The 14,062-nt window shown below is 51.2% G+C and overlaps 4 protein-coding genes across 4 annotated transcripts; 1 reads left to right on the top strand and 3 right to left on the bottom strand.

The window, feature by feature from the left end:
- Positions 1-1,531, top strand: PV05_07629 (uncharacterized protein; the record flags this gene model as incomplete). Its single annotated transcript, XM_013460470.1, has 2 exons — positions 1-100; positions 1,059-1,531. 2 exons carry the CDS (start codon positions 1-3, stop codon positions 1,529-1,531), a joined length of 573 nt encoding a protein of 190 aa, XP_013315924.1.
- Positions 1,532-2,930: 1,399 nt separating this feature from the next.
- On the bottom strand, positions 2,931-7,428 carry PV05_07628 (uncharacterized protein; the record flags this gene model as incomplete). The annotated part of the gene is made up of 7 exons (XM_013460469.1): positions 2,931-3,187; positions 3,242-3,953; positions 4,002-4,252; positions 4,308-4,740; positions 4,802-5,382; positions 5,430-7,156; positions 7,205-7,428. The coding sequence occupies 7 exons, from the start codon at positions 7,426-7,428 to the stop codon at positions 2,931-2,933; spliced, it is 4,185 nt and encodes a 1,394-aa protein (XP_013315923.1).
- Positions 7,429-8,324: 896 nt separating this feature from the next.
- On the bottom strand, positions 8,325-10,564 carry PV05_07627 (uncharacterized protein; the record flags this gene model as incomplete). Its single annotated transcript, XM_013460468.1, has 3 exons — positions 8,325-9,259; positions 9,318-9,601; positions 9,651-10,564. The coding sequence occupies 3 exons, from the start codon at positions 10,562-10,564 to the stop codon at positions 8,325-8,327; spliced, it is 2,133 nt and encodes a 710-aa protein (XP_013315922.1).
- Positions 10,565-10,779: 215 nt separating this feature from the next.
- Positions 10,780-12,740, bottom strand: PV05_07626 (uncharacterized protein). The gene is made up of 2 exons (XM_013460467.1): positions 12,358-12,740; positions 10,780-12,297 (listed from the first exon to the last, which is right to left on the bottom strand). The coding sequence occupies exon 2, from the start codon at positions 12,095-12,097 to the stop codon at positions 10,847-10,849; it is 1,251 nt and encodes a 416-aa protein (XP_013315921.1). The 5' UTR covers positions 12,098-12,297; positions 12,358-12,740; the 3' UTR covers positions 10,780-10,846.
- Positions 12,741-14,062: the final 1,322 nt, after the last annotated feature.

Raw genomic sequence — 14,062 nt, 5'->3', positions numbered from 1 at the left:
ATGGCGCCTCCTTCGGCGTGGTGCATCTTCTTGATTTTGTTGGATAATTTCACTGCGAATCAAAAGTCTTGCCAGCAAGTCATTCCTCTTCAATCCTTAGGTAAGCTCGTACAAGTCGACTGCGGCCAGGGTCAGAACCATTCTCGGTAGGACAAAGCCATAGCCGGACCGAGGGAACTATCACGTCAGGACATTGCAGGATTGTTGTATCACGGAGATGGCGCAGCGCTCAGACAAGCAGCCTCAGCGGACCGTGACAGCTTCTGCTTCCGTTGGAGGCTGACCATTATTCACGCCAACTGCGAAAGCCGAGATGGAAGTTGCTCCTCGTGAAGCATGTTGGCATGTGCCTCTCCCTCTCAAACCCCCATGCTCTATTCGATTATTCCAGCCAAGATTGCGTCAACTGGGAATTGCAAGGCTCCAGCAATGCATTCGCCATCTGCCAACAGTGGGCACAAGTTGCCATTATTATTATTTTGCATACGAAGTGTTCATGCACAGCGAGACAAGATACTTGCAGCTAGCCCCGGCTCTGGTCACCGTCGTGTGGGAGAAAGGTGGAAGAATGTGGGTGCCCTGATGATCATGCCACGCCAACCGAGGTTAGTCCCGGTCAGCCACGGCTTCATGCTGCTCTCCACCAGTAACGCATCACAAATCCAGCACTCTCGAGGCCTTCGTCACCTTTTCCGAAACCAAAAATCAAGGACCAGTGTTCGTATCTACCGATTTGCTCCGGGACAAGCAAGGATCCTATTCGTCCTAGAAACTTCCTGAATCCTCCTCGTACGCTGATTGATGACAGTAAGTTGCCCCGAGTCGTGCTTTTGAGCTAACCACCACATGCCACGGGTTCTCAAGGACGATGTGGGAGGTCTATAAGTACAGTCCTGTCCAAGCCTGTGTTCGTGTTTGAATCAGTCTCCATACTCTTCTTTACTTTACCTTACACTCGGCGGGTTTTCGACGACACCTTGAATATTCTTTTTCGTCCCCAATACCAATCTCCTCGGTCAGCACGAGTCAATAAAAAGCCCCAACCGACGTAATCACAGCCAAACCTTACCGTCCCGGCTACCTTGTGACCTCCATTCAACCGAGCAACATCAATAGTCCCCTGGCCCTTGCGTCATCCAGAGAACAAAGCACGTACGACACAAAGGACGTCCGAGCGCCTTCCATCTACTCTGGTATATCTCGACAACCCCGAACTCGGACACACAACACATTCTCTTCCATCCACATCCCTGCCCAGCTTCCACCGAACAACATGTCCAGCCCAACCAACAACTTCCTCTCCCTCATTCCCACCGCCCATCGTGTGGCTGTCATTTCGGACCTGGCCTCGCCCGCCGACGACTCGCTCATCCCTGCACTCCAGAAAACCCGCCGATCCAGCTCTACCACCAGCACCGACTCGAACGCTGCCGAGGAACCTACCCTGCCTGTCACTGTCACCGACAAGACACCAGTCGCCTCGCCCCTTGACGATGTCAAGGTCACCCAGTTCTTGAGGTTGGGCAACTAACTAGTCGACATGCCTTCTTTTATTAACGACTTTCATTGTGCGCACGACTTGACCATGTGCTCGTCGATAATCCTTCTTCTATTCAAGCCATGATGTCTTACATATTGCCCTGTTGTTTCGATGGATACCAGTACCCAACACCAGTACGACGGAGGTTTTCATTACTATGCTTGCCCTCTGGCACCTTTTGCATTGTCCGAGCTACACGCCAATAGCCCGAGGGAAACCAACCCCCTTGTGGCGCGGAGGATAGGGGAACACGGCCTCTTTGTCACGGATTATGTCCTTTGTTTGTTCCCTTTGTTGCTTTTACTACCAGGACTACGGAGTACCTAGTCAAGGAGGAATTCGGGGGAACGGTAAACTCTGAGAATATCTAGCTTGCATCTCCCCAGACGCGCTAGAGAACGGCGAGATGCATGGATGTGGGGCGGGATTGGAAGATCAAGCGAGAAGCCGGGATTGTTGGATGCTGACGGAGTCGGCTTCTCATATCTTCGATTCTCGGATGCTAGATACTTTGCACTCTTTCGTCACCAATGAACATCATGTGTTGCCTATGCCTTTGTTCCTCTTCAGTTTCTGGTCCTACTACCTTGCCGGTGTCGAGTCTCCCGAGGTGCCTTTGTCCCGGATGCTGTCACATATAGTGCTGACGTTCCGTCCTCTCTTTCTGTAGTCGTAGGATTGTTCGGCTTGATTCGACGTCACTGAAAGGGGGAATGTCGGACCATGAAGGGAAGTTCCCCTTTGCCCTATCTATTGGCGGGGTGCGGACCGTTCAGGTACGAGGGTGCACAGTACATACCTAGGGCCTCATGTGGGGCCCACTGGACTCAGGCCACGACAACTCGTCATCCATCGTCATCCATCGTAGATACTGCACGCATGGCATGTGAAGAGTCCAAGAGCATGTCGTATGATAGGCCCCCGTACTGTACACGCTGCACGAGGAGCAAAAAATCAGCGGATTTGTGATCTGAGATATCAACCCGCAGCAACCGCACCGAGGACGAAGCACATGTGTATCGGTAAGCTCTCCCCACTAGGATGTGTGGGAGCAGTACGAGTATGACGGATGCTTCGGGAAAGAGGCCATTTCCAATTGGTACATGATGGTACTCACTCATTCAATCGCTTGTAGCTGAGATTCTGACATTCGGAGCCGTGCCCGATGGCCCAGTCCCAATCGGTGACCGTAATGCGGAAAATGGAATCCAACAATGGCAATCTGCGTCTTTGTGCCAGAAATTGGTTGTTCGACAAGCTGTCACCCATTTCCAACCGTCTTCTTGCCATCCAATTTGGCCATCCGCATCTCCAATTCATCCAACGGCAGCCTCTCAATATCCCCTCCAGGCATAACGGCCGCTGACTATGGTGGTTGTTCAACGTATCTTCACATTCCTTCCGTATCATCTTCGACTCTTGCTCTCTTACTGCTTTGCCTAAGATCGCCTCGATTCGCCACCTTCCCTGCCAACGACCTAGTCTCGATGGCACGTCGAATCGTCTGCGCAACTTTCTTCGCGATCACAGGTGGCACTGCCCGACAGACGCTCTCGTACTGCAGTTCTTCCGGTCCATAGAACACGAAGTCGTCAGGGAAGCCCTGGATGCGCGCAAGTTCACGCACAGTGACTCGATCTTTTCGGCCTAATGAAGAGGCGTTAGTTGGCTGTCAGACATAAAACTGAGATGACAGCTTACTTGGATGTACCCAGAATTTTGTCCCGTTATGTAGCGTCAGGCTGGAGCCTAATTCAACAGTACTGGAGCCATCGACAGACGGTCGCTGCCCCGTCATATGGTTATAGACATGCTTTGCCCGACAGTCTGGCTGGTCAGACTCTAGCTGACTAGGCGCTGAGCAGATGAACCCAACTCCATTTCCATGAACATTCCGTGGATTTTCGAAAGATAGGTCTCGGAGCATATCGGCAACGTTGGTCTCGGGCTGAAGGCTGTCCGGAGCACAGAAAGGTTCCCAAGGAAGTAGGCCGCAGAAGGGAGCCGCCACCACAGTAAGTACACTCCGATCCTGAGGAAGACCATAATTCTTCAGAGGTATAAGCTTGATATGGACCGACATCTTTCTTTCGAGCAACTGAATGATGGTTGACAGAAAGTCAGTCATGGCACGAGGATGGAGTACACTCGGCGACAACAGCAAGACGATGAAATCGGGGTTGACATTCTCTGCAATTTTGTTGATAGCTGTTAAGGGCCTCAAGAATTCCTCCGTGGTCGGAAGCTTAGTGTTCAAGCTGTTCAATCTGAAGTTTCCCGGGTCTCCTGCAAGGAGTGCGATCTTTGGGGGCTTTGGATCCGGTGTCGAGAAAGGATGGAGCCGGCCTAGTTGAAAGTCATCGGATATTGCATGGCAGCTACCGTCGTATACTTGGCTGGTGTGATGGCGAAGCTAGAAAGTCAGCACCGCACGATGAAGCTGGTATTGGAGGTACAATACCTTCCAAGTGACGTCTCTGGATTGATCGAAGCCCATGGCTGCATGAATGGAGAACCCCGACTGTGAGAATCCTTCCGATGGTCCGAGGACATTTGATGAGAGATCGAAAACTGACGGTGCTGAGGCATTCATGAAACGGCAATGTCTCCAACGACCTTCGCGCTTGACGAGATGAGATGCTAGCGGCGTCAGGCACGCAGTACCAGATTCCTCGGAACCGCGGATTGCAATTCGGCAGAACAACAAAGAGCCTAAAATTTGATGTCAGTGAGCACAATGCGGGTGTCGCAGGATGTTGAACCGTACCATCCTCACCAAAGAGTGGAGCCACCACATGCTCAACACCATCCCCACAAGTTGACAGGGCGCCATCGTGAAGGCCATGAGCGCGCACAATGTCTGTCACTTCTATTACCTCGGCGTCACTTTCCAATCCCATGTGATCGAAGCTCCCAAAATGCAGCACGAGCTCTTTGTCACTGTTTGCCTCCCAACCCGATGCGTTTTGCATGGCCGACGTTGGTGCCTTGAAGATGTCCATATCGGCAATAAAAGAGTACTTGGTGCACAGCAAACGGTAGCCAAACCCGCTGCAAGTGTTGATTGAAAGAATGCCATGCACGAGTACGACGTGCCGGGCAAATCCTTGTGGGCCGCTGTAGATGCAGGCGTATTCATCCTTCTCGAAAGTGTAGTCCAGGTGTTCACATTCTAGACTAGATAGGCTCGTTCCATCATGCTATATTTGTTAGCTTGTGGGTTTCCACAGCTCTGCATCGGCCCAGATAGGCGAAGCTTACCTGGGTTTGTACACGACTCGGGCGCAGCTTAGCGAACTGTATCGGTAGTTCTTCCTCATGCCATACTCTCCAATCAAGTTCATCTTGGTTCAAAAGATCACGGGCAACCAAGTCCTCGGCATCACTCGCGCCGCGAGATCGATATCTGTGTGGGAACGTTGCTTCAGGCGCGCTGCTGCGACCGAGCCTGGACGGTGGAACTTCGACCGAGAGGGCTGGCGTGGACTGCGGCTCAATGGAACTACTGCCCTCGCCTGTATCGTACGTGACATCCCCCAGAGACTCTATCTCTTCGTCAGATTCGCTTGCAGGTGTAGAAAGACGCTCCATGTCAAGGCCGGGAGTCGGTATTGAGGAATATGACGACGCAATGTCTGCTTCGGTAGGTCGGACGGGTGCTGGAGGCCACCCAAAGAATGCCTTGTCCTCGAATCGCGACACCATGGGAAAATAGTCCTCGCGATGATCGAGGCCATGAAAAACAGCCTCGAATTTGTTGCCGGGAATGGCCTGAACAGGACAACCACAGACTGCAGTGGTCCGTGTTCGATGTTGATGCAAATCGCCATTCCTAGTTGTATCTGCGAGGAAGTCAGCAATGTGGAAAGCTCGCAGCTATAAAACTCACCAATCCGGCTGAGCAGAGTGTTTTTCTGCACCTCACACATGCCCATCTTGTGCAGGATAACAAGGTATCTGATGTTTGCCCCATATCTCTCGGAAAATGAGTTGCTCTGGTTTCCCGCCCACTGAACGGAGAGCTCCCCTGCATTTTCTGTGGCGCTCAACTGGACGTGCCGGGGCATTTCATGAAGCCTCTTAGCTGCCATCTTTCGGAGCTTGCGACACTCTTGGGCGTCGAGCTCCAATGGGCCTTGCGTTTCTCCAAGCAGCAGTTCGAATAAGTCATGGACGATATGGTCGCAGAAGAATATATCATCTTTCGACAATTGTCCGCCTTTCGCTTGAAAGAAGTTGCACTCGGCTATCTCATGGATATTGGCGTAGTCGAGCCACTTCCCGTGGATTTGAAGCAGGTTCCGCTCCTCGGTGAACAGCACGTCGATGCTCGAGAGGCCGCCATTCACAAATTGGACCTGAATATCCTGTAACGCTCCATGCAGCTTCAGTGAGCTTGTGAGCGCTCGTGCAACCTGAACACAGAAAGGATGATCGGGAATTGGGACAGACAGAGAATTCGAGAAGACGAAGAGTCTTTCTTCGTGCGGCGTGCGAGCTAGCGAGTATTTTCTCAAGAGCTCCCACAATCCTTTTGGTAGCTTGAAAGGCTGCTTTCCGAGGTCCTTCGTAATAATGACTTCCTCGGTCATTACATTGGTCGTAGTAACCTCCTTTTCCGAGAAGAAGAACGCCAGGGGATTTTGGAGTCTTAGTCGCTTCCATATCTTGTCCGTGACAAGTCTAGAGACACTTTGGTTAGGTAAAGCGATATCGAGTGCTTGATCATCATCTCGAAACAACTTAATGTAACGATCTGTCACGGCGTCTCCACGGAGTACAATGGATTCCTCCCAGATTCTGGCAACCATTTTGGCTTCGTCGTGTCGATCTAGTAGTCTTTCTCTGTCTCTGCTTATTGCTCCATGATGGAAGTTGTAGCCAAAACGGTAGTCATTCCTAGCAGAGCTTTGACCAGCGACTCTCAGACCTTTGAGGTAGATTCGTCCTGCATATTCTTCTGCGAGAATGAGGTCTCCGGTGTCAGTGGGTATGATCTGTTCATTCTCGGGAATGTCGAGGTCGAGTGCGACTTTCATCCATGCGCGAAAATCGATCGTCGAGATTGCATAGCCACCATTCTTGACCTTGCCTACTTTGACAGTAGTGTCCTCCCAGATATTGGAGGTGAGGCCGCGTCGAAACCCTGGTGTCTTTCTCTTTTTTTCGAACTCTTCCCTCTCTTTCTGCACAAGACGAGGAGCTTTTGGATTGAGCTGACAGTATAAGGTCGTGCGTACGTTTGCGCCACGCAGACTGAAATTCCAGTAGAACGAGTTCGACTCGAACTTGGTTGCGTAGCCATTCCTCAACATAACAAGCGCCCCAAGTTTGAAGCCCTCGCCATGACAGCCTGCAAGATTTTGGTCACTTCTCTTGCTGCTCTCCCCAAGATCGAGATGCTCTCTCTCCAATCGAGCCCGAAAATTGGTCATTTCAAGCAAGCCAACATTTTTATCAAACTGGACATAGCCCATCAGCTGTTGTGCATCTTCTTTCGAGCCGTTGGAGCAGCGAGGCGCGTGGACGGTGATTTTGATGAATCGATCATCTTCTGCAATGACTGGTTTGAAGAAACGCGGCTCCAGGTCGAATGATGCCAGTATACCGTCTTTCCTTGGTAATGTCAATTGTGGGAAATCCGAAAGCAAGTTGACAACCTACCAGTTCTGATAAAGCTCTCTGAAAGCATCTCTCGGACGCCATTTAGGAGTGTATTTCCTGCTCAAGCCCAAGGATACTTGACATTTCTTGAGTACATCTACGTCCTCTTCACTGTACAGAACGGTTGAATCGTCGTCATCTGAAAAGCTGCCCGGAAGCGGATGTTGACTCCGAGGTGTTGCTGCGCTAGACCTGGAAGTCCAATTCATACCGTTCAGAGCCATTGTGGAAGAGGAGTTCAGCAAGGTCCAGCGTTATGTTGCACCTGCCGCGGAAAGAACGTGCCTCGCGACCTGTTGCTGTGCTAGACCTCACAGGATTCCGGTACTGGTCTTGCGGCGAAAGAGGACATAGACAGGAAGGCGATGTATGTCAAAAGCAGAAGGCATGAACCTGTAAGTGAAAGTGCAAGTGAGGTCAGGACCGGACGGTTCAATGCCAAAAGCTATCAGGTTGTTATGACACTTGGCTTCCATTCACCGATAGTGTTGCACAGCCAGGATGTAGCCGCCGCGTCCCCTCAGGTGAATTATCTTTTGTTATCCTCAGAAGTTCAGGTGCCTGCGTCTGCAGGGGGTGTGAGGTGGTGGCTGAGCAACTTGCAAGGGTATTTGAAACTAGCCCGAGGAGCAAAGAAGTCAGCCTGATCGCAGGAGATTGCACAGTCAACCAGGCAGCCTTCTGCGCATAACAGATACTTGCTGTGAATGTAAAAATTTCAATCATTCCGCATATCGACCAATCCTGGAAGCTGGCACAGACTTGATGGCAGCGAAATACTGAGCCAAATCGGCGTGATGCTGTCTTGGAGTGGCCTAGCGCGTGGACCATGAGACCAAGTCTGCGACCTGGTCGGCCGCCTGCGACTCCTGTCAACCTGCACCGTTGTGGAGTCCGCTACTGTTACCTGCGCATGAAGAATGTGTTGAAATTTGCGACTTCACTATGCTGTTGTGGCTGGCCAAGAATATTAGTTTCGTTCTCTCGCGCATTACGTGCCAACATATCTCAATCTGAGCCAGCGGTGAGCCGAAACATGTCAGCTTGGGAAGTGTGATGTTTGAAGATGATGCGTTGACCTTGAGACGAAGCTCGATTATATGCCCCAATATCCGTTCCGTCAAGTCGGCCATGATTGCTGGAATTCAGCTGTCCCGGCTAAATAGTTCATGTCTCCGCGGCCGTACATTTCAAGGTCATCGAAGGCAAAGTCGTGCTCGAACCATTGCAAAACATCGTCACCGCTCATGGTCGAGTCATTAGTACCACCCTGTAGCCACAATGGCAAGTCCGGTTGGGGTGCAGCGCTGTTGAACGAGCCCAAGCTCTGTTGCCCTGGTGCCATTTGCCATGGTTCAGCAATAAGACCTCCAGGCATTGCTGGCGTCTGAGGCATCAAGGCCTCAGATCGCGCGGTATTCCTAATCGACAAAGTTGGCTGCTTAAGATTGGATGCCGTAAAACCTGCGCGGGCAGCGCTGTCTTTGTCAAGTTTTTCGTTGATTTCTCGTATGTCATCTATGCATGCATTTGTGAAATTTGGTGCCTTCAGCGATCTTAAGCCGTGTGCCTTGATCTGAGAAATGACCAGACAGAATGCACGAGCTACGTGATGGCTGTTCTCTTCATGGATCCGCGCAAACAAGTGGATAAGCGAAGTCATATACTCGTCAAACTTTAGGTCCTGCACATTGATCTGAAAGTGTCCTGTGAGTGCTGCCTGATTCTCACAGATGCTGAGAAGCTTTCGGAGCGCTCTGGCGGCATAACCAGTACGTACCAGAAAGAAGTTTGGCAAGGTGCATAGGGTAGTGAGATCCATGGAGAGCAATGCATCGAAACATTCGTGAATAGCAGCAAGACAAGTGAAGAGAGACTCGATCCGAGCTGGAACGAATTGGAGGTCGTTCAGTGAGGCACTCTGATCGAAATTCGATGGTTCATGGGGACCAGGGGGCCGAAGAGGCGAACGTAATTCATCGATGTTGTGTTCCGAATGGATGGCAATCTCATGAACATAAAGCGTTGTGGTGGCTTCGATATGCCGGACAAAGGCTAATATAATCCTGTCAGCATGATGATATCCAGAAGCACGGAAAAACCATCAACGAACCCTGCTGGAGATTGCTGTGAGCATGTCGCCGCCACTGTTCCAGCTGTTGACGGAAACCGCCAATCTGATATTGGGTCTTGACATCTCTGAAGCTTATGATTGAGCCTGGGTCATCCATCGAGAACACCACGGCCGCATCTTCAGCAATGTGCTGAATGCGAATCAAGTCGCAAAGCCATCGATCGCTAGGTAGCGTCCCTGTCTCCGACGAGAGGACGTCCAAACATTCTTCGATATACACCGACCACCGAACGAAAGCCGGATGGCGAAGAGACATGGCGATGCTGCATGAAATCAGCATACGTGTCGCAAGTACAAATGCTTATGACTTACTTCGTCCCCATATAGTGACAACCAAGCCACGCTCGCCTTCCAGCCAGTGACTCCAGCCGGTGGGGATCGGTGGATTGAGCGGACTTGTGAGAACGTCTGCCGAGGCCAATGTCCAAGCCCATCGCACAGGCAACATGCACCATTTGATTGAAGTTTAGCTCCCGCATTTCTTTGGCTCGCGTGTACCAAGTGATATGGATAAGCAGCACCTGGACCAGCTCAAGAGATCTTTCTCCACGATACATGATTCGTAGTGATAGGTCCTTGGTGAGCATGTCCCAAAGCTCCGGGTTGACTGGGCCTTTCATTGTGGCCATGGCGACTGTGCAAATGGCGAAGAACAAAAGCGGTTGTTGTTCCCTTACCACATTGGCATCGGCAGTAGCTGGGAACACGACAAAAGGAAAGTAAATACACATTTCTTTTCTGTATCGATCGAATGCTTTACAGGCGGCTGGCCAATCGAACAGACCTCGTTGTAAGGCCTTCGCAATCAATGATTGCGATTCATCTGATGTCTGATCTGGTCCCTGGATCTTGTGGCGACTGGAGGTGCTCTCGCCAGCTGATTTTGGAGACGGATCGGCGGAAATGGCGGAATCATTGGAGGCAAGGAGTGCAGTTAGGGTGTTGATCTTTCGCTCCAAGTCAGCTACTCTCTCCGTGGTTTTTCGCTTTCTCCTACGAGGGAGATTTTGCATAATGCATTGGCGTCGAGCTCTGATGCAGAGTTTGCATGCTGTCCCCAGAGCATCATCAATTTCGCAGCGGGTTTTCATTCTTCGGCATGCGACACACGCTCTGCTAGATCTCGGCTTTTTGGTAGTCCCCCCAGACGCGTCATGGTGCTGTTCGCCCTCGTCACTTTCATCGCTCCCGGCGCTGTGCGTCTCTGGGTCATCATGAACTTCCATTATGTAGCCTTGTTCGTGTGACCGGTGAGTGTTTGTTTGTGACACAACAGCATTGGAGGTTAGTCATCGTTGGAATGGAAGGTACGGAGTAGGTAGGCATGAATTTGTCAGTCAGGGTCGTTGGTTGTTGCCTGGATGCGTGGCCGGACTAGAGTTGTTCCGCTCCGGTGCAGATCGCTCGTGTGACCGGCCTTGTCGGCCGCAGAGCTCAATACTTAATCTTCTGGCCATGCATGCTTCTAAAATTCAATATGCTACCGGATACATAAGAAACGACTGGTATCAAGCGCCGTCTTCGCGGAGTTGAGCTTCATTCGCACCGACATCCGATCTTCGACGCGAACTTGGCCCACGTAAAAACTGAACAAGAATGAGCGCACTCAATGAAAGCATGACACCTGTGAACAACGTGAAAGTCCATCCTGTCTGGACTTTTGCGATCAGAGGCCCAACGACAGCCGTGCCTCCAGCGCCCATCAAGCAACGAAGAAGATTGAGAGAAGCCGTAGCTGACGCGCTCTGATTGTGGTGAATATCAACCAGATATGTTGAGACAGCACTTTGGATAGATATAGCAGCCCATCCGAGCACAAAGAGACTGACGACAGGTACCGAGATGTGGACGGCTTTATCGACTGTCCAGCCAAACACAAGGACTGATACGCATTCCAGTCCACTCCAAACCCAAGCTGTCCTCAAGCGGGCTTTCTCAATGGGGACGAGCTGGTCATCGCCACCGACCTTTCGTAACATCTTGCGATAGTCATAATCGAGGATCTTACCGACCAATAGTGTCCCAATAATCGATCCAACGCCATTGGCAAGAAATGTCAAGCCGATCTGGGTTTCGGTTGTCTGATACTGGTCTCGGACAATTGTTGAAAGGGCAGTGAGAACACTCTGCCAGACTGTGTAGTGTACTGCGACAAGCACGACGGCGGAGAATGTTTTGAGGTCGAGCAGGATCTTGACTGGGGCCCAGAGGTCGATAGCCTTCCGCAGATTATGACCCGCTTGAAGAGACAGTATTTGCTGCTCTGCTCTTAAGTACCTTCTTCTTTGATAGGTGCCCAATATCGATCGTGAGATGCCTTCCGATCTCAATGACCCGTTCCCAACAATTGACCTCAAGGTTTCGGGTAGTAGTAGAACGCTAAGGATCAAGCAAGCTGCTCCATAGATGGTCAGAAACCAGAAGACCGACTTCCAGCCAAGTTTGCCGGCAAGCACTCCACCAATAACTGGACCAATAGCCACGGGCATCAAGACGCCGCCTTGATAAAATCCCATATATCCTCCACGCTCTTCTCGCTGAGTGAGATCTCCGATCACGCCTGCACCGAGTGCGATAGTGCTGGCACTTCCGGTACTTTGGACGCAGCGAAGAACCATCAGCTGAGCAAAACTCCTTGTTTCCGCCAACCCTATGCATGCTCCAAGAAATATCATCAGGGTACAGCAGTACGTGATACGTCGGCCGACGGCGTCAGATATGGCACCCCATATGGTTGGTGACAGGCCTTGGAAGATCATGTAACAACTCACCGTCAGATTGACCAGATTCGTGGTGACAGAGAGGTCCTTTGCTATTTGTGGAAGGCTGGGAAAATAGATATTCGAGGCAAACCCTGATAGAGTGGCCGCGATGGAGACGACGGCAACAATGAGGGCTTTCTGGGTTGTGGTGTAGATAGTATACGGCTCTTTTGGGCCTGTTTCGTGAATTCCTTTGGCTTGAGACATTTTGTAATTGGTGATTCTGTTCCATCAGCCATGGCGACGGGCTCTCTCACCTATATATGCATCGCGAAGTGCATTCGTGCTTTGTGAAAAATCACCAGGTTCTTCGGAACTCCGTTAGGAGCTCCGAGACATGCGTGGACGACATCCCTTAGTTTGGTGGCCGAACTTGAGGCGGGTACTCTCGATGTTGATATATTGATCCTCGAGACTAAAACAGTAGATTGAATGGATGGTGCGTTCGCCAAGTGCACTGCGTGAGAGACTTGCCTTTGGCCGTTAGAATGCCCCGGTCTGAAGTCGAAGACGGAAGGAGGCCAACTCCTACCACTCTTCCAGACGCTCCATAGAACACGATTACACGGACATCGGACAGTCGCACGAGAAGAGCTTAGGTGTTGAGGACGAGCAGTTAAAGAGAGAGCACATCAATCGGGGTGTTGTACCTCATTGACAAACTTGCATAGTCTATCTCAGGCCCCCAAATACTGTCGGAGCAGGTTGTGCCGTTATCCCTGTCTATTCCGCCTTCACCTCCGGAATATTTACTCAGTAGTCACGCAACTCCGCACGGTCTTCCTGTCCCACTCATTTCACCTGTGGCGCCTACTCTCGACACCGCTGCAACTGGGCGTTCCTGAGAGAGGCGATGAGCGAGAAGGCTAATACTCCCCGCAAGAAGAGCTGCAAGCTATGCTCGAAAGCCAAGGTCAGGTGCGGCCTGGAAAGACCAAGATGCGCGAGATGCAGAAACAGGAAAACGTGCTGTGAGTACGTGGATGCAAAAGCTGAGGATCACGCCTCGAAACCAGTGCTCTCCACCAATATAGTCAATGATGGCGTGGTCGTGGCTTACGGAGGCTCAGCGCACCTGAACCACTCAGAAGTGCTCAACTTCCAAGATGTCCGACTGATATGTACTGTGGACGATTACCAGATCCGCGCCCGGTGGCTGGAGAGCGTACTTCCCTCTGCAGACCAGACACCGAAACCATTCCAAGCTTCAACCATGGCCTTCGTCGGTAGCATCTTCAAATCCTACCCAGGCGTCTTCCTTGACGACAAGGCTCTTCCACCTTACATACACTGGACCCAGACCGCAGCCACTATACCCGAACCCTTGGCAAATTGCATGAATATATCACGCATGTGGAAGACCCAGGCTACCGGCAGTGAAAGCATGGTGTGCGAAGTCATCGAGAAGGAAATGAAGAGGCTGTTTGAACAGGAAAGTCCTACTTCTCAATGCGTACTACTCTAGACTAACGCCAGGCAAAAGCGTGCCCTGTGCAGTCATATGGACCTTCTGGCAACGTTACAGGCCTATTTACTCTACGCGATAATCGTTTACTTCACCCACAGATCCGGGACGAACTATATCGAACAAGATACTATGATCAAGCTCCAAGACTTAGCAGGAGACGTCGCAGGCAGAGGCACTCTTTGCTGGGCAGAGACGAACGGCACTCGTCCTGACTGGGAGTCCTGGATTGTTGCTTCTACCAAACGACGAACGCTCTTTGCCACATACTTGTTTGACAACCTTGTCAATTTCCATCTAGGTTCACCCTCCTACATCGCTACAGAGCTTGCCAGCCTTCCCGCTCCAGCAAGTAAGCGGCTCTGGAATGCAGAGACGCGGCAATCGTGGAATGCTGCATACAATCAGCAATTAAGCCATTGGACTGACGGTGAACTGCTCATCAGCGATCTTTGGCCGCGAACCGGGCCACCTTCAGATGCCTTGCAGAAGAAGGT

This window comes from Exophiala xenobiotica (genome assembly GCF_000835505.1).
Source record: "Exophiala xenobiotica strain CBS 118157 unplaced genomic scaffold supercont1.4, whole genome shotgun sequence".
Lineage (NCBI taxonomy): Eukaryota > Fungi > Ascomycota > Eurotiomycetes > Chaetothyriales > Herpotrichiellaceae > Exophiala > Exophiala xenobiotica.
Note: the sequence above shows the minus strand (reverse complement) of the source record. Positions and strands in the feature narration are given on the sequence as shown.

Bases quoted from the DNA above. Each gene is read 5' to 3' on its own strand.
- PV05_07626 (XM_013460467.1), bottom strand. From the start codon at position 12,097: ATGATCTTCCAAGGCCTGTCACCAACCATATGGGGTGCCATATCTGAC.